Source organism: Strigops habroptila (assembly GCF_004027225.2).
Source record: "Strigops habroptila isolate Jane chromosome 13 unlocalized genomic scaffold, bStrHab1.2.pri S16, whole genome shotgun sequence".
Classification (NCBI taxonomy): Eukaryota; Metazoa; Chordata; class Aves; order Psittaciformes; family Psittacidae; genus Strigops; species Strigops habroptila.
Genome location: NW_022651054.1, coordinates 4,198,346 through 4,222,728, shown reverse-complemented (window position 1 = coordinate 4,222,728; position 24,383 = coordinate 4,198,346). Strand labels below are relative to the sequence as shown.

The window sequence follows — 24,383 nt, the reverse complement described above, 5'->3', positions numbered from 1 at the left end:
AGAGAAGTACACAAATGTCATGTAATATCTCATTTACACTGGGTAAAAAAAATAAAACTCTGTTTATGCATTGCGGAAAGCACAGAAGCCAGGTTTCCATGTTGGCTGCTGCCAAGCGATAGCCATTCTATCATCTGTCTGGATATTGTCTGATTCCCTTATCTTTTTATGGCACAGTCAAAACATACTTGGCACACTGAAGGCTATACAATAATACACAGAGAAAATTTCTGTATTAACATTATTCACTTTTGACTTAAATTAGGATCTCTAATACCATGCTTTATTTTCTGACGGTACAGATATATCTTCTGCAGCCTTATTTGTGTCTGGATTAGCCTTGGCCTAAGCTCAGCTGTGGCTTTGGTATAAGATATATTTTTGAATAGGGGATTTATTATTTACTGTAAGCAGCTCTGTATATGGAATATAAATAGACCTGTCTTATCGAAAGCAACTGAACTTCCAAGTCCATATGTTACTGTATTTCTTGGGCCATTTCAGTTGCTTTTTTTTTTTTAATAATCACTTAATGTAACAAAGTGATTAAAAAATTTTTTTCCTAAAATTTATTATCCTACTAGCACTGTGCTTTTAGGAGAGATCTGCATGCATTTCCTTTATATCTGATAATTCCTGAACTTGTTGATGGCCTAAGTATAGGATTCGTTTTGGCTTGTGTGTCAGGGAATAGAAGGTGACTGCAAGGTATGGGTCAACACCACAGAGGGAAGAAAATACTCTGTAGTTGAATGAGGCAGTAACTGCTGGCACCTTCCTTTCTTTTTCAGGCCTCTTTGCACCTCCACGTGCCTTCAGTGCAATCAGACGAGCTACTCCACAGTAAACACTCCCATCCACTTGATTCTAATCAAACTTCTGATGTGCTCAGGTATTTATGATTGATCACTTGCAAAAACATTGTGCATTGCTGCTGCAGTGAAGCTGCTTGTTTGTTTCTCTTGCTGTTAGGTTTTTTTCTTTGTGCTGCTGATATCCTTAATACATCACAGAGACAACATAAATTGCTGTGCTTGGAGTGATTAAAAGATGGCTTTATCACAGAACAGCACAATTAAAAACAAACATCTCTAAGCCCTTCTTGAACTAATCAGTGTTGATTACAACTGAAGATATTTGAAAGACAATGAATTCCTCAAACGAGAAGAGAGTTTGAGGTGTAACACACAAGACAGTGCGTAAATTAGTGGAAGACAGTTATCGTTAAGCAGGGCACTCTTGTGGAAGCACTGAAATGCTGAAGTACAAGAGTCTAGACTCGTGTAAACACAGGGAACTTGTTAAGAAAATGACATTTTTTTCTTCATGAGTTTTTTAATATATGAACCTCTTGATGTTAACTAAGCACAGACAACTAAAGTTTTCCACTGAAAAAGTTTAGCTTTGAGCTGCTTGTAGTAATTCTGAAGGCATGTTATTTCAGAATGTTGGCTAACCTATTTTATGCTTTTAATGCCAAAGAAACTGGATTATAGTATATTAGGACTATAAAATACTGGTAAGAAAATCTGTTGGCTTAATGGAAGCTTGTTTGCTTTTCAGGTTTGTTCTGGAACAGTACAATGCACTCTCCTGGCTAACCTGTGATCCTGCAACCCAGGACAGACGGTCATGTCTCCCAATTCATTTTGTGGTGCTGAATCAGTTGTATAACTTTATCATGAATATGCTGTGATCTTCATCTGACGTTCGCAAGACAAAAATGAGGAAAAGGGATATTTCACTGCAGGACTAAGTTATAAATCTTCTCAGTGCAAGTTGTTTGTGATGGGGTATGAATCTTGTTACTTGGAGCAAATATTGGTGTGACTTGTGAGAGGGGCAGCTATCACCCTGCTGTCTTTGAGTCATTGACTATGGGGGACGCTTTAGAATGATGATCCGAAAGTGTATTATAACATTTTTAGTAGCAAAATTAACCATTTTTCCCCAGCCACAGTATTTGTGAAGAGTAATGAGCCATAGTACCCAGTCATGGTTAATGAATATTAAAAGCATGGAAATGAGAAGAAACATGAGGAACAATTAAGTTTCAACCTATGGCTTCAGAACATCAAGATGTTCTTGTATTGGATTATAGTACCTAGTATTCAAAAATGCCTGCATCTCTTATTTATTGTAAGTTTTTAAATGTATAAATTGTCTTATATTTCTTAACCTCTTTTATAAAAATTTTCCTAGAAGGTTTATACTGCCTTCTTGCTTTAAAGCAATTGGTCTAAAATATATGTAATCGTCTTAATTAAAAGTTGCAGTAGGTTGCTTTTAGAGTATTATTTTTTTGTAAGGGGTGGGTGGGGACAGTAAATTTGTATTGTCTTGATGTACAGTTTAATGGGGATAGAGGGGTTAATGTCCATACCATTGTGTGTGGGGGATTTACAGCTAAGCTGTAGTTGCAGAGTACATGTACAGTAATGAAGTTCACTGTGTTTATATAAATTGAAAAGGTACCGGGTCTTACAGCATTTTATATCACACCTTTACAGAGTAACAATGGCAATATATAAGTGATATTGTAGGTGGTTTAACTTGTAGTGAGAATAAAATGAATAAACTCTTCAATTGAAGTTTGTGTTATGGTTCAGGGCTGTGGCTAGATTCTCAGATCCATTTCCAGTACACAAGTTTGAATACCACAAGAATATCTACTGTGCATCCTTGTTACCAAGATATTCTTGGCACTGTGGTGACTGCGTTTTCTTCCACGTTTGTGCTAAAACCCGAATCTGAGGCGAAACACACAGAAAACTCTGATCTTATCCAAAGTGTCCTGTAAGGCTGAAATTTAGCCCAGCTCTAGCCATTTCACAAATGCAAGAATAGTCAATCTTGACTTTAAGATTGGTGTGTGTTTAACTAAAATGTGGTGTATATAGATTCTCAGTGAATTCTGGTATTCAGATTTTATTCCACTAGTAAAAAAAAAACAGCACGAAACCCTGAACATTTTCCTTTTTCATGTATTTTTGGCACTGTGGTGAAGGTCCCAAGTATCAGTGAATGGCCTTCCCCATATCCCCTTTTCAGGCTCTGGCTGGGGCACGTGCCAAGGAGGCTTCGCCCTCCTTAAGGAAGGGACTGATAGATCCCAAGGCTTTCCTAAACGTCTCCCTCTATCTACAGTCACGTCTTTTCTCAGCAGTTTTCTTCCTTTCTCCTTGCACATACCAAATGTCTGATGCTGCTCTAAAATAGCCCCTACGGGTGCTGAAGAGCAACTACATTTGTTTTTTCTGGGTTCCTCATCTGACTGCCAGATTAAAAACTGAACTCCTGCAGCGCTCACGTGGGCCTGCTGCGATAACCCACGTCCTGGGTCTTAATACTGTCCGTCTCGCTGGTGTGAACCGTTAAAGGAGTAAGTTTTAAGAGCCATTTGTGCACCTGCTGTTAATCCTCTACAAGAAAGGAATCACATTTACAAAACGTAGTGTTTTAATGAAAATCATGTTTCGTAAATGCAAAATACCTGCCCGAGATAATTTTTCATATAAACAGTCTCACTGAATCGTGTATATACAATATTAGCAACTTTTTTGGGTTTTGTATAAAGAGGTTGTACAATTGGTGACGAAAATTTTCAGTCATTCCTTCAACAAAATAACATGACTGCAATAGGAAGTTAGCATATTTTGACGGAGTTAAAAACTGGGTCTGTCTGTTACTTTATCTTGGTAATGGTAACACACTGCAGATGAAGCAGCACATTATTGTCTTTCAGAAGGGTTTTTTTGCATTTGTCTGAGATTTTTGAAGTGGAAAAGTGCTCCTAAAACTGGAATTTTCAAAGCATATTTTGGTTTTTTTTTAAGCTTTGTTTCTAGGTGGTCATTTTTAGCCCTGGCTCAGTTTAGCCATGTTCCAAGGGATAGGTTTTGGTGTGGCTTTCTTTGAGTTAAATCTGACTTGTATTCATAAAGGTAAGTGAATCAGCTGCCTGAACACTGGTGTCACTATATCCTGTTACCTGGATCACAGCCTTCCCTATGAAACTCTCCAACTGTGAAAGCTGCCGGTTCCCCACTGCCCTGCCAATCCAGTTAAACTACAATATTGTGACCACTAGGTTAAAAAAGTTTAACTAGGAAAAACCGTGAGGGCCCTTTCTGGAGTGAGAGTCACAGCCAGCAGGGTACATGTGGAACCTGCCACCACCATGGAGCCAACTGCTACATTGGGCATCCTGGGTTTTTTTTGTTAGTTACTTCCATTTAACTATTTTAAGTGCACATAATAGCTGGTTTATAAATGAAATTGTCACAAACTGGGTAACTTGGGTTGTTTAGCAAGTACAAGCTTAAATATTTGAAAAAAGGTTTTCAAAATGGTCTTCCAAGAGAACACTGCTCCTGGCAGCACTCTGCTAAGTGGCTGGTGGAGGTTTACCTCCTCTGAAGCATGCAGTCAGAAAGAAGAATCTGAGATCCTTCCATCCAGATTAAAAATATGTATTTTAATCTAGATATTACTGTATTTAAGTCATTTTGTCACCTTTGACTATTTGAATTCGACTTCTAAAACCCCTGTTGCTAGGCCAGCAGGCCACCAATTGTACTTGCAAACAACCCCAAGTTGTTTTTAAAGTAGCTGTAACATTTAGATCTTTCTAACATTTCCTGAAATAATTAAATATAAATGAATTTATATTTAAATCTTCAGCTATGTTCTTACTTAGCTGTCAGTTATGGCGCAGATTATTCTATTTCTCTGTTTACCTCTGATGGTAATTTTAACTTCATGTGTCGCTATGAAGACCTGCAGATGTCTTTAATCAAGCACTATTTAATACTGTAATATCAAAATATTACGTTGCATTATTTTAAAGCTTTCAAAAATAAGAGTAAAATTTTTTTTGTTTTTTAAATGTTATTGCACCATATAATTTGCTGCACAACAGTATGGCACAGCATATCAGTCTGTTGGGATAGTAATGCTGCATAAACAATGTTTTGATCTGGGTTTCTTTGGAGAACGCACGAATGAGGTGACACTGAACACCATGACTGTCTCGCCAACCTCCACGTGGGAAGGGTTTGGTTTGTCTTTAGTGAAGGACCCAGGACTCTGCTTCATACTTAGAGGGTGGTTTTTATTTTAGTTTTGTTTGTGGATGTACTTTTTATTTTCAGTGACGCTTCACTCACCGCAGAACTGGAGTCGGGACCTAGCACAATCCTCAGGGTCACTGTTTCAGGACGTTACTCATCAAGCTTTAGGTTTTTCCGAGCGAACTGGACGCGAGGCCCGGGCACACCGCGGGGCCCCGGCACTGGGCCCTGGCGGGCCGCGTCGCGCCGCGGGAGCCGCTGGAGCCGTTCCCCTTCCCTCGCAGCCGCCGTGCGCCGCGGCGGGGTTATTTATCACGACAAAAAAACTACCAATAAAGCGATTACGGAACAAACACTATTGCTGCCGAATGCCATAAACACTGAGTTGTACAAATTGTGATTGAGGAAATGAAAAAGGTTTATACTTTTTAAAAAAAAAAAAGAAAAAAATTTGAGATGGAATAAATTATTCACGAAGCCTTCGCTCTGGTGCCTCCTCCTTCCCCGCGCCGCCGCGGCCTGCGCCCTTGCCGCCGTGACGCGCTCGGCCAGCGCCGGAAGTCGGGGTGGCGGCGGCGGCGGAGCGGCGCAGGCAGCCGTGAGGGGAGCCCCGCCATGGCGGAGTGCTCCGGGCTCCAGTTCGTCAGCCCCTACGCCTTCGAGGCGATGCAGAAGGTGGACGTGGTGCGCCTGGCCGCGCTGAGCGACCCCGAGCTGCGGCTGCTGCTGCCCTGCCTGGTGCGCATGGCCCTCTGCGCCCCCGCCGACCAGAGCCAGAGTTGGGCGCAGGACAAGAAGCTCATCCTGCGGCTCCTCTCGGGCGTGGAGGCGGTCAACTCCATCGTGGCATTGCTGTCCGTGGACTTCCACGCCCTGGAGCAGGACGCCAGCAAAGAGCAGCAGCTCCGGTAGTGCAGAGCACGGCGTCATCTGTGGCGAAAGCCGCTGTATGGCTTCTCCAACTGCTTTATTTGTTGCTGCTGTTGAAGCGCCCTCCGTGTCCCTCGGGAATCTCTTGGGAGCACCCCGGGTTTTGACAGAGCAGCGCGCAGGGAGCTGGGTGTAATGGTCTGACCAGGGGCGTTGTGGAGTCTCCCTCTCTGGAGACGTTCCAAACCCGCCTGGACGCATTCCTGCTCTGGGTGGCCCTGCCTTGGCAGGGGGATTGGACTGGGTGATCTCCAGGGGCACCTTCCAACCCTAATGGTTCTCTTGGTGATCTTGCTCTCCCTCGAGGTGCTTGGGGAGGTGCCCAGGCTGAGGGGCAGGCAGGGAGTGGGGGCCCATGATCTCATTTGACTCTGCCCAGAGCAGAGGTGCTTGAAATTTTGTTGGCTGCTGGATTCCATTTCATGTATTATTACTGCAATTAACGCAGTCTTTTCTGGTCATTGGCAAGACAGAAGAAATCCCTACAGAATTGCTATCTTGCTTTAGGTGGTAGCTATTCTGTGTGTGCAGAAGCATTTAATAGCTGTTTTTAATTGTCTGTTAGGCACAAGCTGGGAGGAGGTAGTGGAGAAAGCGTCTTGGTGTCACAGCTTCAGCATGGGCTGACACTGGAATTTGAACACAGCGATTCACCTCGTCGGCTACGTCTCGTACTTAGTGAATTACTAGCAATTATGAATAAGGTAAATTTCTCTATTTCTGGGCATTTACAAGTTTTACATCATGGAAATGCGCTCCGGAGGGGTTGATGTGCTCGCTGGTTCTGTCTCTAGTGCTGCTGCTGTGTGTGGGTACTCCAGGTCTTATCTGCTTCACCAAAACTTGAAGTCTCAGTCTGATTGAATTGGGGCCTGGGTTTAAACCCCTCATGTATCCCCCCCTGCTTCCTCTAGGAAGCCCTTCTTCCTTGGAACAAATGAGGGTGATGTTTGCTAATCTGATAAAGACTGTAATATGCTGTACTCAAATATAATATGATTTTGTGAAGTATCAGTGCAGAAATCATATTTGAAAATGAAATTATGACTTTTCTCCATCCAGTTCTTTACTCCTATTGCAGTATGATATTAGACACCATATTTCTCTTACTCCTCCTTCTGACTCCTCCTCCAGCACTTTATTTTGCTTGTGTAAACTTACTGTGTATTTAGGATTGTCAGTGAGCTACTTTTCCTTCCTCTGGAAAGAACAATGATACCAGCTGTGTTGAACTAATTCTGCTAATAAATATTTCTTATTCTAAACACTTTTTATGCCTGTCCCGTGTTGATAGCCGTACATTTTGGCAGGTTTAACTTATTCAATCTGCTGAATTTAGAGCCATAAAAGACTGATTAGACAGTTCGCTTTATAAAACCTGTTTGGTGATGGTGAATAATGTCTTGTAGGTGTCGGAATCCAATGGCGAGTTTTTCCTCAAGTCTTCCGAGCTCTTTGAGAGCCCTGTTTACCTGGAAGAGGCAGCTGATGTTCTCTGCATTCTGCAAGCAGGTGAAGTATTCTGTGTTTGTAGCGTTTTCTAACCTCTTACAAACGTAACAAAATAACTTGGAGCCACTGTGACTGATTTAAGGTTAATCTAGGCTGACAAGCTCTTGGAGAGAGGAATAGGTCATAGGTTGATTTTCCATTCATTGGTTTGAGTGTGTTATTTTGCATATTAAATGCAAGATTTTAGTTGTTTCACAGTGAAACACTGTGACTTTCAAACCCCTCTTTTCATCCAGAGCTGCCATCGCTGTTGCCAATAGTTGATGTGGCCGAAGCTCTGTTGCACGTTAAAAATGGAGCCTGGTTCCTCTGCCTTCTGGTGGCCAACGTTCCGGACAGCTTCAGTGAGGGTGAGTTACAGTTTCTTCTTGTCCAGATAACTTTCTCTAAAGCTCTGAAATGATTTCTAGCAAGACAGCTAATTTTGGGCAAACCATGTGTCATACATATTTGAACCAAGGAGTGGCTTACAAAATACCATTTGAATACATTTGTACCTAGAGATGCTGATGGGCTCCCATTCTCATCTGGATTCCCTCTCTTGTAGACTCATTGTGTGGATGTTGCAGCTTTTCATGTGTAGATCACCTTTATAAAGGCTGACTCAAGCGGTGAATGACCAGGACTACAAACCTGGTCTGGCCTTGTCAGTAGTTCTTGTCCCTTACCAGGTGAAAAACTTGTATTGCTGGTGCCTGTTTAACATCCCTTATCTCACGATAAGATTTTAGTCTCCAGGGCTGCCAAGTGCACAAGTTACATCAGATAGAGTATGAATAGTAATTGGATGACACATGAATCTGTAATGACCCTGTAATTTCTCTGAGGAGAAAGACTATCTCCTTGTTTTGCTTATTTAGTGTAGATCATGCTTTTTTGCCCAGACAAAGTTTGTGTGGCCCAACTAATAAATGATAGTGAGCTGAACAGAACGGTTTGGCTTGTGTGTTTTTGTTCATGTGGCTTTCTGTTGGAAAGGCTGGATTTTCTTACACATCCCGTTGGATATTTAGTCTGCAGAGGTTTGATTAAGAATGGAGAACGGCAGGATGAGGATAGTGTTGGAGGCCGACGTAGGACAGAAGCACTCCGCCACCTGTGTAAAATGAACCCCTCCCAAGCTCTGAGGGTCCGGGGCATGGTGGTAAGTCTGTCATTAGTCTGTCATGAGAATCATCATCATTGGAGCTTTATAAACAACAAAAATGATTGAACCTGACCGTTTTGTCTAGGTGGAAGAGTGTCATCTACCGGGTCTTGGTGTGGCTTTGACCTTGGATCACACCAAAAATGAATCTTCAGATGATGGAGTGAGTGACCTGGTGTGTTTTGTGAGCGGTTTGCTACTTGGAACAAATGCAAAGGTTCGAACTTGGTTTGGAACTTTTATCCGAAATGGCCAACAGGTATGAAAATCTTTGAATATTCTGCTGCTCTTAGCGCTTGCTGTAGCTTCTCTGGATGTGGGCACCCCTATTTGTCTGAATGCAAATAAATCCTGTCTTGGAGCTGCTTGTATAGGGCAACCTCTTCTTATGGGACCATTGGGTCTATAAATAGTGTCGCTGAAGGCAACAGCTTTCAGTTGTTCCTCTGAGAGATTTTCAGGCATAGAAACCAGGGGATTGTAAGCTTCTAATATTTACCTGATGAATGTATTCATCCTCAGTGTTCACAATAGGAAGTTGTGTCTTGACTTCCTTAGTCAGCTGAGTTAAAGATTGTGTTTTGGTGTAATAAGCTGTTGTAATATGATCGTGTGTTGCTGTTGCCCTGGTACTGAAAATTCTATCTAAAAAGAATTCTTCTTCCCCTTCCCTCCCCCCTTCTGTTTTTTTCTCTTGACTTCATCATTACGGAAGCTTCTATTTAATACATTGTTCAATGGGATGAATTTTACATTGTTGCTCTCATCTTTTAATCTCTTACACAGAGAAAAAGAGATAATATCAGTTCTGTGCTTTGGCAAATGAGGAGGCAGCTGCTCCTGGAGCTCATGGGAATCCTTCCCACGGTTCGCAGCACACACATTGTTGAAGAAGCAGATGTTGATACGGAGCCAAATGTGTCTGTGTATTCAGGACTGAAGGAAGAGCATGTCGTGAAAGCCAGCGCATTGTTACGTCTCTATTGCGCTTTGATGGGAATTGCTGGGCTGAAGTAATGAATGTTCTAATGCTCTGTGTTCTTTATTCACTGTCTGTCCGTTTAAACAGAGGTTGAGAGCTTTGTGCACTTTTAACATGAGCTGTCTCTTACTGCCTTTGTGTCCTTGGAACAGTCTTGGCAGGACTTGCCGGGTTTGGTACTAGGGGAGGCCCTTCTCACGTGTGGAGGGCTGGAGCTGCCACCTGATGGAAGCTTCTTTATAGTGCAGAGAACAAATATTACTTGTAATAATAAGTAATGCCAAGGTTCATGGAGGGAGGGGTGTTTTTCACTTTCCAGTATTATTCTCAGTAGAAAAGTTCTTTTTCATTCTGATGGTAAAGATCCATTTATCAACTTCACAGATTTTTTTGGTTTTAATCTGAAATAGTTCAGTAAATGTGGTGCTCTCTTCAGTGCTGCAAAATCAGTTCTACAGACTTGTTAAAAGAAGTCTAAGCCCAAGTGGTTGGAGCAGTGTGTAGAAGAGAAAGTAGTGAAAAGACCTAGCAACATATACTGTGTGAATCCTGAGTTTCTATTCCTTTGCTTTTACTTTCTAGAGGGTGCTAATGTAGCATCTTTACACACAGTTAGTTTAAATCAAAGTATTTTATACTAATAGGCAAGATTATATCCTGGGGAAGTTTTCTCACTGTTGTTCTCTCTTAACAGAGATTTTTATGTCTAAGTTTAAAGAGAATTATGAGCTAATCTTGATACTTACTTATTTATAGCAACTTGATAAACAGATGAAATAACAGAGAAAATGTAATCTTTAACCACTGTGATGAGATGGGAAATCTCCCCACTTTAAAATTAGCAGCATGGCTTTTGTTCTTTCTCTGTCCTATTCAGGCCAACTGATGAAGAAGCTGAGCAGCTACTGCAGCTAATGACCAGCCGGCCTCCCGCAACTCCAGCTGGTGTTCGCTTTGTATCGCTTTCCTTTTGTATGCTTCTGGCCTTCTCCACTCTTGTCAGGTACCTCTCAATAGAGGAGGAGCTTTGTAAAGATCTTACTGTTTTAGCACTGTTAAGGCAGTGACCTCCCCAGAGCTGTGCAGTTTTTCTCTCCTAGTTCTTTATACAAACCTCTGCATGTTGATTGAAGGGGTTTGGCTCAGACTATGGTGAGTAAATTGATATTCCACTCTGCTCGCTCTCTTGTTTATAGCAAATCTTTTGAGAGGGGAGCATCAGCATTAGGTTCATTTGGAGTGGTTTTTCTAAATATCGGTGTTTCTGAGCTATTTGAGGCTAAAATGAAAGTGTCAGAATGTCTCCTGGCTTAAGATTCCTCCAGTACTGGCTTTTCGGCTAGTAATTGTTAGCAAAACTAGCGGTGTTTCATGGCAAAAGGATCTTATAAGGATTTTCTTTGTGCAGCACCCCAGAACAAGAGCAGCTCATGGTTATGTGGCTCAGTTGGATGATAAAGGAAGAAGCTTACTTCGAAAGGTGAGAGAAGGCACCTTTTGGTTTTGATCATTCCAGTAGTCTCACATTGACTTATGTCCTATTGGAAATTAACTCCTCCTCTTTGTTATCATTAGCATTTCAGGTGTGTCTGCTTCTTTTGGAGAGATGCTTCTCTTGGTAGCCATGTATTTCCATAGTAACCAGCTCAGTGCTATCATTGATTTGGTCTGCTCCACCTTGGGAATGAAGGTAAATCCTAAACTGTTTCTAGCACGTTTCTCTGTTCTTTAACTTTTTGCTGTGTATTTGTACTCTTTTATCTGCTTTAGTTCGATATAAAGAACTTTGGTTTTGCTATTATACTTAAAGCAAATGTAAAGTAAAAAAAAAAGGGTACCTAAATAAATTAGTCCCTCTAGAAAAACATTAAACTGTGCATTCCTCTTGACACAGGGGAACGTTACGATAAAAGTATATTCAAAAAGTGCTGACCTGTTGAAATCATCATTTGCAAGAAATGATCTTTTTTAGAAGACTAATTGAAGTAATTTCCAAAGTGAGCTGCAAATATTTTAAATAGTTTAGAGAAATATGTAGATATGTGATAATTTCTGAAGATTACCAAGGGAGATTTGCCTTCACATTACTGTGGTGAAACAGTGTCTCATCAGATGTAAAAGTTAGTAGGTAGTTTTTTGGATAAGGAAGATACGGAGTGATGAACTTGTGACGTTTGAAAACAGTTTTACCTGTGAAGTATAGATGTGAATGTTTTCTGGGTATCCCAGTGAAAACAAGTTTAGAAAGTTGAAAAGTTAACAGTTTATAAAAGGAATATGCAGTACTTATTTACAAGAAAGCTAGAACTTAAAATTACAAGTACTTTGTTCTTTGTTTCAGATTGTTATTAAGCCCAGCTCACTCAGCAGAATGAAGACAATCTTCACACAGGAGATTTTCACTGAACAGGTATTTTAAGCCTGGGTCTTCCCAGAAGAATCCAAACCCTGGTGATACTGAAGGGCCTTGGCTCTTTCTTCTTCTACTCTCATCTGAATATGCTTTTTGAACACTTGGCTTTTTTGAATAACAGCCAAGCAAAGGAACAATTTTTATTCACTGTGACATTATGTTTTGCAGTAGCAGGAGGTCGTTCACAAATGTAGTACGTGTGCTACAGTTTTGCACATGCTGTATTAAACTACATAAAAATATTCTTCAGCTTCCAAACAGCCAAAAATAAGTAAATGCCAGAAAGACTGTAGCTGTGTGTGTTTGTCACCTTACGCTTATGTATGGTGATAAGTTGAATATTTGTGGGGTTTTTTTTTGTGTTAATTACAACTTTACTTTAGGTTGTTACGGCCCATGCAGTTCGTGTGCCCGTTACAGGCAATCTCAGTGCCAACATTACTGGGTTTTTACCTATTCACTGCATTTACCAGCTGTTAAAAAGTCGATCATTCACCAAGCACAAAGTATCCATTAAGGTAAGACCTTCATTTTATTTCTGTTCCTAATATTGAGTAGGTTTTGCAGGCTGGGTTTTTTGGTTGAATTTTAGGAACAGAATGCTTGATGACTCTTACAGCCTATTGGCATGTAATTGAAGAAGGAACTGTGTATGAAGTTAGGGTACCCAGTTTTAGCTCTGTAATCCAGAAGCCACAACTTAGTGAAATTAAAAATAATAAGAGAGTTATCTCTCTCCCCATGTCTGCACTTCATAAAATCACAGGCGGAATATTTCAAGCCAGGACAAGTTTTACAGGTGGGTCTGCACAGAGCAGGGTCCACGATACACAGGATAAAGTTTATGACCAGGCCCAGCTCAGAACTGGTGGTGTGCTTTCCAAAGTCCAAGCCTCATTCAGTTACATTTTTTGTAACTAGTTAAAAGGGATGTACTTGCAGCTAAACCAAATTGCTCTCCAGCTTTGAAACCAAACAGATAATGGCACGTGTTTTCTAGGACTGGATCTATCGGCAGCTCTGTGAAACCACCACTCCACTCCATCCTCAATTGCTTCCTCTCATTGATGTCTACATTAACTCTATTCTTACTCCTGCATCTAAATCCAACCCAGAGGCCACAAATCAGCCTGTCACAGAACAGGAGATACTGAATGTTTTTCAAGGACTGACTGGGGTAAGTGATTTGTTTGCTTCTTTCATGTACTTTAATGCGAAGTGTGGTGCAGTGTTTTGTTTATATGCTTGATGCAGATTTAGCAGGTTGCCTCACTTTTTTGTCTTTAATGCCTGCATAGTAAACTGCCTCCTACTACAGGGGTGGTCATGTGTTTCAAAGTGAATCTTGTTAGTGGTACGCAGATTTTTAGGAGGATTGCTATTTGTCCCTGTCTTGCCGTTTTTTTTGCGAACTCACCAACTCATGCTGTCAAAAACGCAAAGAAAAGTACTTCATGGATTAAAAAGTGGAGATGTTTATGTAGGATTTGTATTATTTTTGTATGGACTTGATCTTGTTAGGTAAAGGTACTATTTAACTGAAGCACTTCAGCTATTTTTGGAAGAAGCATTTTCATGTTGATAGAAGCATGAGAATGGTCACTTGGACAAACGTAGAATGAGTGGCAAGCATTGACTTGCATCAGAATCCTGGGATTACTCCTCATTAGCATCCCAAGATGTCAGAAATACAGTTTATTTTTGAAACTCGTTAAAAAGAAAAGTTCCCTGCAACTTTAATCTTGGACCTTGCATGGTTTGGTATTTTGACGCAAGGCTCGCTGCCCGAACTTTGTCATATTTGCAAGGAAATGCCAGTTTTTGTTCTCGAGTATCAGGAATGCAGTATGACCTTTCTATTTGGTTTTATGTACAGGGAGAAAATACTCGTCTTACTCAACGATACAGCATCACAACACAATTGCTTGTCCTCTACTATGTCCTGTCATACGAAGAAGCACTTCTGGCAAGCACAAAGATACTAGGTACATAGGAGTGCAGCAGTGGAAAACAGATGAGCTGAAACTTAGATGCGGAGAGAAGAATTCTTACAATAACCAGAATTCATGTTCCTGTCAGATTCAAACAGCATAAAAAGCTTAGATTCATGTAATAAATACAGCATTGCTGTACAAATTTGGGAGAGAAAAGTTTCTGCTAAAACTCTGTAGTTGAGTAATTTGTTTTCCAGATTAAAACGGGTCCGAGCTAACCAGAAAGTTACCAGACTTCTGAACTCCCTCAGATTGTTGTCTATTCGTGTGTCATCAAACTTGCACACACATTTCTTTGGGTTGGCGATTTTATAGTTGACAATACTGAATGATCGCTTTAAATCAGTTCTTAAAGAATGTTGCGTAGTTTATCGACAGAGCTTAATTTCATTGAAAACATAGGATTTATGTCTGGTGGGTGTTTTTACCTGCCCTCTTTAGGGTGCCAAACTTGCGGCATTCATCAGTGCTATTTTCTTTGTGCTATTGGAGAAAGAGTAAAGTACTATAAAATAAATTACAGTTCTTCCTGCATTTCTAACTTCCATCTCATTCCAGGATGTTGTGGGTACCAACAGTTTGAGTTCCAGGTACCAACTGATAACCTTTTGTTTTTTTAGAATAAAAACCCTTGAATAAAGAAAGTGCACTTTTGAGCTATGATCTCAAATCAGTTAGTATGGAGACCCTGCGAACAAATCTGAATGCCAGCAAGTCTGTAAATGGAAATCTTCACAGAAATGGTTTCCTGAATAGCTTAATTTAATACTTCCACAGGAATGAGCTGTGTTATTTGGAATTTTCTCTATTTTACCTCATGATACAGAAACAAGTGCTTTACATTTTCTTTATCGATTTGGTTGGGGAAATAATTTTTCCCAACTGTAACTGTTACGAGTGGTTTCTTGTCCTGTTCCCTTACAGCTGCCATGCAGAGAAAACCCAAGTCTTACTCTTCAGCATTAATGGATCAGATTCCTATCAAGTACCTCATCCGGCAGGCACAAGGGTTGCAGCAGGAACTGGGAGGTATGTCTGTGTGTGAAAGTCTAACGTGTGTGAAGAAGGAAGGCTAAGCATGCTTCCAGCCCAGCGGCTGTCCTCTGTTCCATAGTGTGCCTTCCTTTCTCTTTCTTTTAAAATCTGTCAGTAGTAGCTATGAGATTACAGATACATGTTTGAAGAGTAATAGTGAAAGTTTGAGGAAGGCAGTTCTTTTTAGAGTAGGCATTGCCTATCTGGAGTAGCTTTCAGAGTAGGAATTGCCTGAGAATTCCAGAAATTATTCCAGACTGAGTTGAAGAGTTACGATTGGGTCCTCCCACCTTTCCAAAAGGTAGCTTTTCCTTTCTGTTGCAGTTAGAATATCAGGCTATAAACACACAAGCACATTGAACTTCTTGGCAGTGATTCAGTTAAGGTCTGTTGTTGAAATGATGGGCACAAATATGTTGAGGTGAAAGATGTAGCTGCTCAAATCTAAGGTATGTACTTTCTTAATGCCCCTAAAGGCTTGCATTCTGCACTGTTACGCCTTCTTGCAACGAACTATCCACACCTCTGCATTGTGGACGACTGGATCTGTGAGGAGCAGATCACGGGCACTGATGCCTTACTGAGGAGGATGCTTCTTACAAACATTGCAAAGAATCACTCTCCCAAACAGCTCCAGGAAGGTAAACTACTTCATCTGAAGTAAACAGTGTTCTTTTTCAATTGGTTGGAATATAGTTGGTTTGGAAGTGTGTAGCCATTTAATTCATTTGATCATACTGCATCTGCATACTGAAAATGTTCTGCTGCCAAGTCAGAAAAAGTCAAAAGTCCACTTTTACCAAGATCCCATTGTCTTTATTTTACAGCATTTGCCATGCTGCCTGGAAATCATACCCAGCTGATGCAGATCCTGGAACATTTAACACTTCTCTCAGCTGCTGAATTGATTCCCTATGCAGAAGTATTGACATCAAATATGAATCGCTTGCTGAATGCTGGAGTCCCTCGGGGGATTCTTCAGACTGTCAATAAACTTTGGATGGTTCTTAACACTGTGATGCCGAGAAGGTAGGCTCAAAATACTGGTTAGTGTGTTGTTGCAGTTAGGTGGAATGCCACCTTCTGTTTCAAAAATCATGGCATAGTGCCTTTGTCTGGGAAATTGGAGGTTGTGAATGAATAGAATGGGTTGGTTTTGAATTCCTTTTTGCTCCTTGAAATTTTTAACCTCTGCATTTAAAAGGAAGGTAGTTCTTGTTCTCACAGGAAAGGAAGCCACCAGTTTGCTTAAAATTATAGGAGTATGGTTTTATATAGTGTACATTGTTTATGGTGAGTTAGTGATGAAACATGAACTCATTCTGGTAAGAGCATGCCTTTTCTGAGGAAGTGAGTGATCTGTTGGAGGGAAAACAGTTTGGTTACTGCAATTGCAGTGAACATAAGTTAACTGTATCTTGGCTAAATTTATGGGCTGCAGATGAAGTACAGGGGTTTTGCCTCTTGATAGGCCTAGAAAAATACAGCAAACAAGTGAGTGTCCAGATACTTATGTGATCCCTTTTCTCATATGGATTATCTATTAAAAAATCATAAAAATAATGTCATTTTAGGTTGTGGGTGATGACTGTTAATGCTCTGCAGCCTTCAGTAAAAATAGTCCGACAGCAGAAATACACTCAGAATGATCTGATGATTGATCCCTTGATTGTACTGAGGTGTGATCAGAGAGTTCATAGGTAAGCCCTTTAGCTTTTTACGTTCTATGTTACTTACATTGGTACATTGTGCATGCTAAACATAAAGGTGTCTTATAGAAAACTTCTAAAAGCTTTCAGTACCACAAAACGCAGTTTCAAACTAATCACATGAGCTTGTAAGATCCATCTTTTTTGTATTAAGCTTGTTGATCTGAGGGCTGAGTGAGCTGGGCATGCTGTTTCAGCATGTCACGCTGTCCAGCTGCGTGTCTGGTTGGGCAACCTTACACCCAATTCTGTTTTGGAAACTTTGGGATTTGTACATAGGTCATCCATTTTAGATTTGTGTGTATGAATTTGTTCAAATAGACATTGCAGCACACTTAAAATGGCTGCTGCCACATGGTGGTGGTGGTAGCTGAGGTTGTAACTGTAACATCCTTTCACTTCACGCTGTCTTTTGTCATCCTTCATGAGCCTGTAGGTATTCCATCTTTTCGGCTAACAGTTTCTGCCAGTGGGTGCTTGATGGATATGACAAAGGTAGATTTGCTTAATTTCTCAAGAAAGTCTTTTAGTAGTACTTAGAAATTAGCTCCTCTAGATGTCAGTGGTGACAGAGGAGGATGTGTAATGCTGCTTTATGGCTCTGATGCAGAAGAGTAAGCTGAGAATTTAAGTAGTGAAAATTATCATAATTGATGGCAATGGACCAGCTTTTAAAGAGAACATGAAATAATGCAAACTAAGTCAGAATTTGTAAATTATGACTTTGCTTTTCATAGTAATGAAGCAAATTGCATCTGTTACTCTAAATGATATGGTTAAGAATTGTATGTACTTCAGCCCCTAGCTTTATTCCTTGTGTATTCTTTTTTATGTTTTCTGTCAGTTGTGGTTTATTTTTCCCCTTTTTGTTATCCTTTTGTTCATAATAAATGGCTAAGAGTCGGTTTGATTTGTTCTTCATGTTCATGTTTGAAAGCATCTGTCCCCCCTTGCCCTTTAGCAATGGAGCCATAAATCCAATTTTCTTTTGAGTTGCTACAACTCTGCTAGACTTCAGGTTTCTGTTGATGACATCTTTAATCCTCAGCCCGTAGGTGAAATATTTAAATGTATGTTCCTTCAGCCCTGGATGCAAATGAAAAATCCTACGCTTCTAAAACTGTTAGGGAGACAGATAATGCAGTGTGACTTGAAAATTCTCATCTTGGTATTGTGAAGCAGTTCAGAGCTTGCTTGCCTTATTTTTCTCTATCATTCAGATAATTATTTTTCCTTACTTCACATGCAGCTGACCCTTTTTGGGTTTCCTTTGTTTGTCAGAAATTAGTCTCTTCAGTTCCTTGGTTTTGTAGTGTACATGTGCATGTCTGCACATGAGAGAAGTAGGACTGGATGTCAGGGCAGCAGAAGGGATGGTGACCTTTAGTATTTTGCTAGGGAAAACAGTGTTAGTATGAACCAGACTACAACCAACTGAGCCTTTAAGAAGTGCTTTTAGTCTCTTTATATTATTACTGTCTTACTGTTTTGCCTACTGAAATGCCTTTATTTTATCTTGTGTTCCTGTATCAGGAGCCCTCCTCTGATGGATATAACTTTACACATGTTGAACGGATATCTTCTTGCTTCAAAAGCTTACCTCAATTCTCATTTAAAAGAAACAGCAGAGCAGGACATTAGGCCATCCCAAAACAATGCAATGGGTCCAGAGGCCCCAGAAGTTACAAGAGAAGAATTAAAAAATGCATTGCTTGCTGCTCAGGTAAGGGGGAAAAAATGGTTATTAAATGATGTGAGGAAAGGCAATGATAAAACAGGAAAACAGAAACATGAAATTAAAAAATGAGACCTTTTTACTTTTTTTACTAATTTCTGTTACTGTGAATAAGAAAACTGCCTCTGTGTTCAGGTGGTTAAATATTTTAGGTCTTCTCTTTCCTAGTCTGAAGCATTGTGTTGGTTAATTGCTTTGATACTGTTCTGTTCTGTTAGAACAGATGAATTCTGCTTACCAGTCCTTTTGTCTTTTTGCTTCTGTTATCCAAAGGCTTGTTCTGTACTTATATTTGGAGCAGTAAAACAGGAATAAATGTGACAGACCTGTGCATGACCATTTGAACTATGTTACTTGAGAGAAGCAGCCAGTGAGGCTGAACAATGGTTAACTTAGGCTGACAGTATGGAAATTCCTGAGTAATCCTGTTGCACAGACAGTCTCTTCTTACCTCTGTCTGGAAGAATGTCACATATATAGTCCCTATGAGATGATTTTTTGGCTTAATAGGAAGTTGCTTATTTGAATGAGTAGCGTAGTCTCTCCGAATACTGTGAATTACACGGCCATGTGCTTATTTTGTGCGATCTGGATGCTTTAAGGGAACACTGGATATTTATTTTGAAACAGTACCAGATTCCGTTGAACTTACTTTTTTGATCTGTTATGATGATTATCTGTTGGATTTAAGTTTTTTTCCTTTTGAGTCTTGATTCAGATAAAGCGTTGGGATTTTTTTAATACTCTATAGGATTTGTGATTCTTGAACTGACTTGTTTTTATTCTATGTAAAAAAAAATCTATAGCTATAAATTCTAGCCACCTGATAGTCTTCTGTTTCTTACGTAGTCATTAGTTTGTATTTGATTTCTTTGATTTCATTGGGGTTTGTTTTATGCATGTTAATGTTGCTTATATTCTTCACAGGACAGTGCTGCTGTGCAGATTCTTCTAGAGATCTGCTTACCTACAGAAGAAGAGAAATCCCACAGCAGTAATACTCACAGTTTGCTGAAGAGTGTTCGTGGTACGACAGGCCCTAAGAGTCCTGAGCCAGAAGAAGAAGATAGCTTGCTGTGTAATCTTCGAGAGGTCCAGTGTCTGATCTGCTGTCTGCTGCACCAGATGTATATAGCTGATCCCAACATAGTTAAACTAGTGCATTTCCAGGTCAGCTTTGCACTGTTTTTGGTTTTTTTTATGTTTCCTCTGGTGAAGAAACAGCAAGATGAAGATGTCAAAGGATGTTGAACACTGTTCCTCAGAAATTAAACCAGCCCACTTTTCTGCTTCCCATCCTGTCAAATTTGTAGTATGTGCATTTCCTCCATGTTTCAATGCTTGGAGTCTGTGTTGTGGCCAAGAAGGGAGCACCTAAGCTATGCCTGTTCCTTATGCCTATGAGGAAGCCTGTTCCTCATCATTAAACACAAGCTTTGTTTGTGCCTCTGCCCTTTTTTGTACCAAAATGGTTTGTCCATTCTAGGCCAAGGAAAACTGGCCTAATCATCTTCTGGTTACTTACTCCACATCATTTGTAGGTTACTTATTTTTTCTGGCCATGTTTTCACTTTGCTATGCCCATTATTCAAAACTGTAATTTGGCTTCAAATGTAAACATCATCCATCTTATCTTCCCTTTTTGTTAGGGCATGGTTCCTCTCTTCAGAGTGGAAGGAAAAAGGTTGCCCCTGCCAAAGCAGCTGTATGCCTTCAAAAAAAAAAGAAGCGGGGAAAGGCTAGCTATTTTTTAAATATAAATGTGGTTTTGGTGTGTGTTAAATTGCTCGTTGCCCAATGGCAACAAATTTAACAAATTAACTCCTCTTTAAAAGGAGTTAATGTGCCTTGACCAGGAACTGATTAAGTGCTAAAACAGTCATAATGGTGCAGTCATGAAATAAGCAAATTGGGGCCTATGGTGAAGTTTGGAACATGGGGGAAAAGACACAGGAGAGGGTCACTGCAGTCTGGTTTAGTTGTAGGAGTGGGGGGATAGTTTCTAGGCAAGTAATACGTTGAATATTGAGGATAAAGAACTGATTCAGACCCTGCGTTTCTCACCCAGCCTGCCTCCTGGTGCCTTGAGGTACAGGCCTGTTGCTTGTAATTCTGAACAAAAGAGATTTACAAGTATATTAGTTTTGAAAAAAGCATTAACACAGATAAAATTAAAAATTTTAATTGAAGCAGAATTTTTAAACCACCTTTGACACATCTGTTTTCTTACGCAGGGTTATCCATGTGAACTTCTGGCACTGACGGTGGCAGGGATTCCGTCGATGCACATCTGTCTGGATTTCATACCAGAGCTCATTGCTCAGCCTGAGCTTGAAAAACAGGTACTGTACAGTCATCTAGTTTGAGAATCACTGTAAGTAGTTAGCCCTGATGAGGTGTTGGTTAAGGGCAGAAAATTAAAGGATCACTAAAAAAAGTCCTGTTCTAACTTGCCTGGGATATTAAGCTAATATCTGTAGCACTTTTACCTTAAATTAAAGGCCTGGTCTTTAAACCCCCTTCAAATCGGGGATTGTGACAACTCCTCTAACATATCTTTACACTTGCTTAGGAATCACTCATGAATTTCAATATTACCTTCAAGCTCATGAATAAAAGTACTTTTCAATAGTGACTTTCATTCTTTATATTGAGTATAAATCAGTTGGCAAAAATTTTTCCTACTTAGTTTTTATCTGATATTTGTAGCTACAGGAACTTACATGAAGATTGGAATTCTAAAAACCTTTTTTTTTCAAAGATACTCTGTAGAGCAGATGAAGCAGCCATAAGATCCAGTCTTTTTCCAGGGAATATCGCTACTGCTTCTTGAAGCAAGCCTGGGACAAGACTGTAAGGCGGAATTTTCTAAATAAATTTAAATTTCTCCTTTGCCAGTTGTCTTACCAGTTCTTTCCCTGGTCTAAGTGCAAGAACAAAGCCTACTAGAATGAGATGTGTGGCTTTCCTCAAAGTGATGTGTTTGAATCTGAAGAGTTGTGGTTTCTTCTTGATACAAACTCAGCAAAGGGGGAGTCAGGAGTTTGATTTTGAAATGTTTCACCAATTTTTTTTTTAGGTCTTCTCATGATGAACAACATCAAATAATAATTTATTATTACTTTCTAAAGCAATTGGTAGACCCTAATTTAGTATACTGTGACAAGGAGAGATCACATAATTGGCTAGTTGTAGGTGACTGGAATTTGTTGGGCTAAAGATACCCCTGTTTGTATATCAAGCCAACTTTGCAGTTGCTCTTATTTAATACTTCCCCAAGGATGAAGTTACTACTGATAAGAGGACGCTTCCAACTAAAGTTGAAACTAGAACACATCAGACCTTAAACAGCTTTTACAAGGGTTATATTGTAAATTGTTTGTTGCGCATCGTTAATGTCAGAACAAATTGTGTCTTTGGGGGAGATTCTGAACCACTAGTGCTGGTACTTTGATTAATGTTAAATGTGAGGGGAGCTGGGTTTCTTTGTCTCAGCAGGAGAAATTCAGAATACCTATTATTAAGGCTGGTCTGGCTTTAACTCCCTCATTGGTAAAATAGAGAGTATTTACTAACTCATAAGTTACATGAAGAGCTTCGGATAGAAGGTGCAAAGCAATCGGTAACATTATTGCTTATTTCTCTTTTGCCTTCCACCTGCTTAACAGATATTTGCCATCCAGTTACTTTCATTTTTGTGTATCCAGTATGCACTACCTAAATCTCTCAGCGTGGCTCGTTTAGCTATCAATGTGATGGGAACCCTACTCACAGGTAAGCACTCTCGTAGCTAATAAAGACATTGTCATGTTAATTAAGATTGTAAAAGCAACAACATTTGTTGACTGGATTTTGATAATGATTCCGTTGTACTTAACCTGTTTCTTTTCCTTGGCAGTTTTAACCCAGTCGAAGCGCTATGCTTTCTTTATGCCAACCCTGCCTTGTTTGGTGTCATTCTGTCAAGCCTTTCCTCCTTTATATGAGGATATTATGTCTCTGCTGATACAAATAGGGCAAGTTTGTGCCTCTGATGTTGCTACGCAGACAAGAGACGTAGACCCAATTATTACACGTAAGTAAGATACCTTGTAGTTCAAAAGTATTGTCATAGTCCCTCGGAGAAAAAAAAGTTTGAGTGCAGTTGGAATGTAGTATGACATTTACTGCTGTTGTCTTGAAAGAGTAGGGATAGGTGGATTTAATGGGTTGAAGGACAGAGTTTAGAGGCTAAAGGGTGCTGAAAATACCCCATTTATTAAACTTTGCACTGCCTTTCTTCTGTTTTATTTCCCTGCTTGTATCATTTCAAGATGTAGAAAAAAAAGTAATGTTGTAGTGTCTTTAGAAATAATTTGTCGAGTTAAGCCTGGTCCATGACCTAGCAATGGCTAAAATTTGCAGTTTCATAGCATACACGTGTTATGAGTATAATGGAACGTTTTTTAATTTTTATTTATTCATTTATTTATATGTACTTTGCCGCTTCTACTTAATTTTCTAGGTCTCCAGCAACTGAAAGAGAGACCAAATGAAGTGTCAGGACTTTGTAAAGATTCGTCTAACAAAAGTTGTTCAGGGGATGTTGCAAGCATGGACCCTGATGTTCGATTATGCCAGTGTGTTGAAAATACTATCATTGAAATAATTAACATGAGCGTAAGCGGAGTTTAGGAAGAACACAAGTTAAATTGTGCTGTAGCTAATCCCATGGTTTATGGTGCCTAAATTTGGAGAAAGATGTGAAAGTGGACTGAGGAACCGGAGCACAAGAAGTCCACGTTTTTCATTCATTCAATTCAGTTATGGCTGAAAAGAAAATACTTTGAAGAGGATTATGTTGCTTCCAGTGAAAACTTTTGAGGCTGATGGGGTCGGTAAATAGTTTGCAGTGAAACCAAGCATGGTTTTCAGGCTTGTTTGGTTTCTGAAGTGATACAGCAACACCCAGAAGGGTTTTTTATAAGACTCTTAAAAGCGAATACTGAATTTGTTGAGCAAACAGCAAAACAATGGGTAAGAAAAATTTGAGACGGAAGCACTTTGCTTAAGTTAAATGAAATACTGCTCCAGAGCCTTGCAGAGCAAGATGGAATACTCCAAGGAAGACTTGAAAAAGTGGTATAAGTAACTTGTACCATCACATTGAGAACTAAGAAAATGCTTTAACTTCTTTTTTTTTTATTTGTGTTTCAAACCATTGGTCAAAGTTTCACTTCATGAGATCAGGACAGTTGAAGATCAGCCTTTATTAAAAGTTTGAAACTGGTCTAAAAATTTCTTTAAAAAAAGGAGTACAAAATAAGCTCTCTGAATGTGATTTCTAAAGAATGTGTATTTTTTATGCAGTTCATATTGTTTAGTATTTTTTAACATCGCTTAGTTCAAAAGAGATGAGAAAGACTTCAGAAATAAGTGCAAAGGTATTTTAAGTTGTCATCAGGATAAGATTAAAAAAGGATGTCAGTGTTCAGGGTGACTGTGACAGTAGCTACGTTTCCCTGTGATGAGAGGAATGATAGATTTCAGCCTTACAGAGGTGCTGACATGCAGCTCAGCGGACAAGATGGCTGAATCCTTTGTGCTTCATGCGTGAGGTTGGTTGTCCTTTCACATACACAAAAGCTGCAGGATTTAGGCTCGGCGGGTGTGGTTTATGCATTGCAGAATGAGGTGTGTGGTGCCATAGTTGAGAGTTTATTGATGGTACATGGCGCAGCACATGCTTTTGTGGCAGAGAAAGAAAATGAAGGTTTGGCTGTTGTGCCAGAAGTGAATGCAGTACTTTGACACACTTGAATTGCTAAATTTGTCAATCTAGCACTTACTCTTAAGTGATAGCAGCCAGGGTCCT

At 39.9% G+C, this 24,383-nt stretch overlaps 2 protein-coding genes across 3 annotated transcripts in view; both read left to right on the top strand.

Annotated features, from left to right (window-relative positions):
• The window catches only part of MED13 (mediator complex subunit 13), a 54,986-nt gene extending 52,505 nt beyond the window's left edge, over positions 1–2,481 (top strand). Inside the window, exons 29-30 of the mRNA XM_030472871.1 lie at positions 792–892; positions 1,564–2,481. Coding sequence (XP_030328731.1) covers positions 792–892; positions 1,564–1,696 — 234 coding nt within the window. The 3' untranslated portion in view covers positions 1,697–2,481. The remainder of the gene's footprint in view (positions 1–791; positions 893–1,563) is intronic.
• Positions 2,482–4,669: 2,188 nt separating this feature from the next.
• Positions 4,670–24,009, top strand: INTS2 (integrator complex subunit 2). 2 transcript variants are annotated; one of them, XM_030472872.1, is made up of 24 exons: positions 4,670–5,980; positions 6,568–6,706; positions 7,412–7,514; positions 7,751–7,864; positions 8,528–8,658; positions 8,747–8,920; positions 9,448–9,674; positions 10,521–10,646; positions 11,052–11,123; positions 11,219–11,333; positions 11,985–12,053; positions 12,440–12,574; positions 13,057–13,233; positions 13,933–14,041; positions 14,975–15,079; positions 15,562–15,726; positions 15,913–16,114; positions 16,660–16,785; positions 18,328–18,517; positions 19,457–19,699; positions 20,764–20,871; positions 22,198–22,303; positions 22,428–22,604; positions 23,034–24,009. In XM_030472872.1, exons 1-24 carry the CDS (start codon positions 5,688–5,690, stop codon positions 23,201–23,203), a joined length of 3,576 nt encoding a protein of 1,191 aa, XP_030328732.1. In that variant the 5' UTR covers positions 4,670–5,687; the 3' UTR covers positions 23,204–24,009. The 2 variants fall into 2 exon arrangements, with proteins under 2 accessions (XP_030328732.1, XP_030328733.1); XM_030472873.1 differs by lacking the exons at positions 22,198–22,303; positions 23,034–24,009 and having other exon boundaries at positions 22,428–22,511.
• Positions 24,010–24,383: the final 374 nt, after the last annotated feature.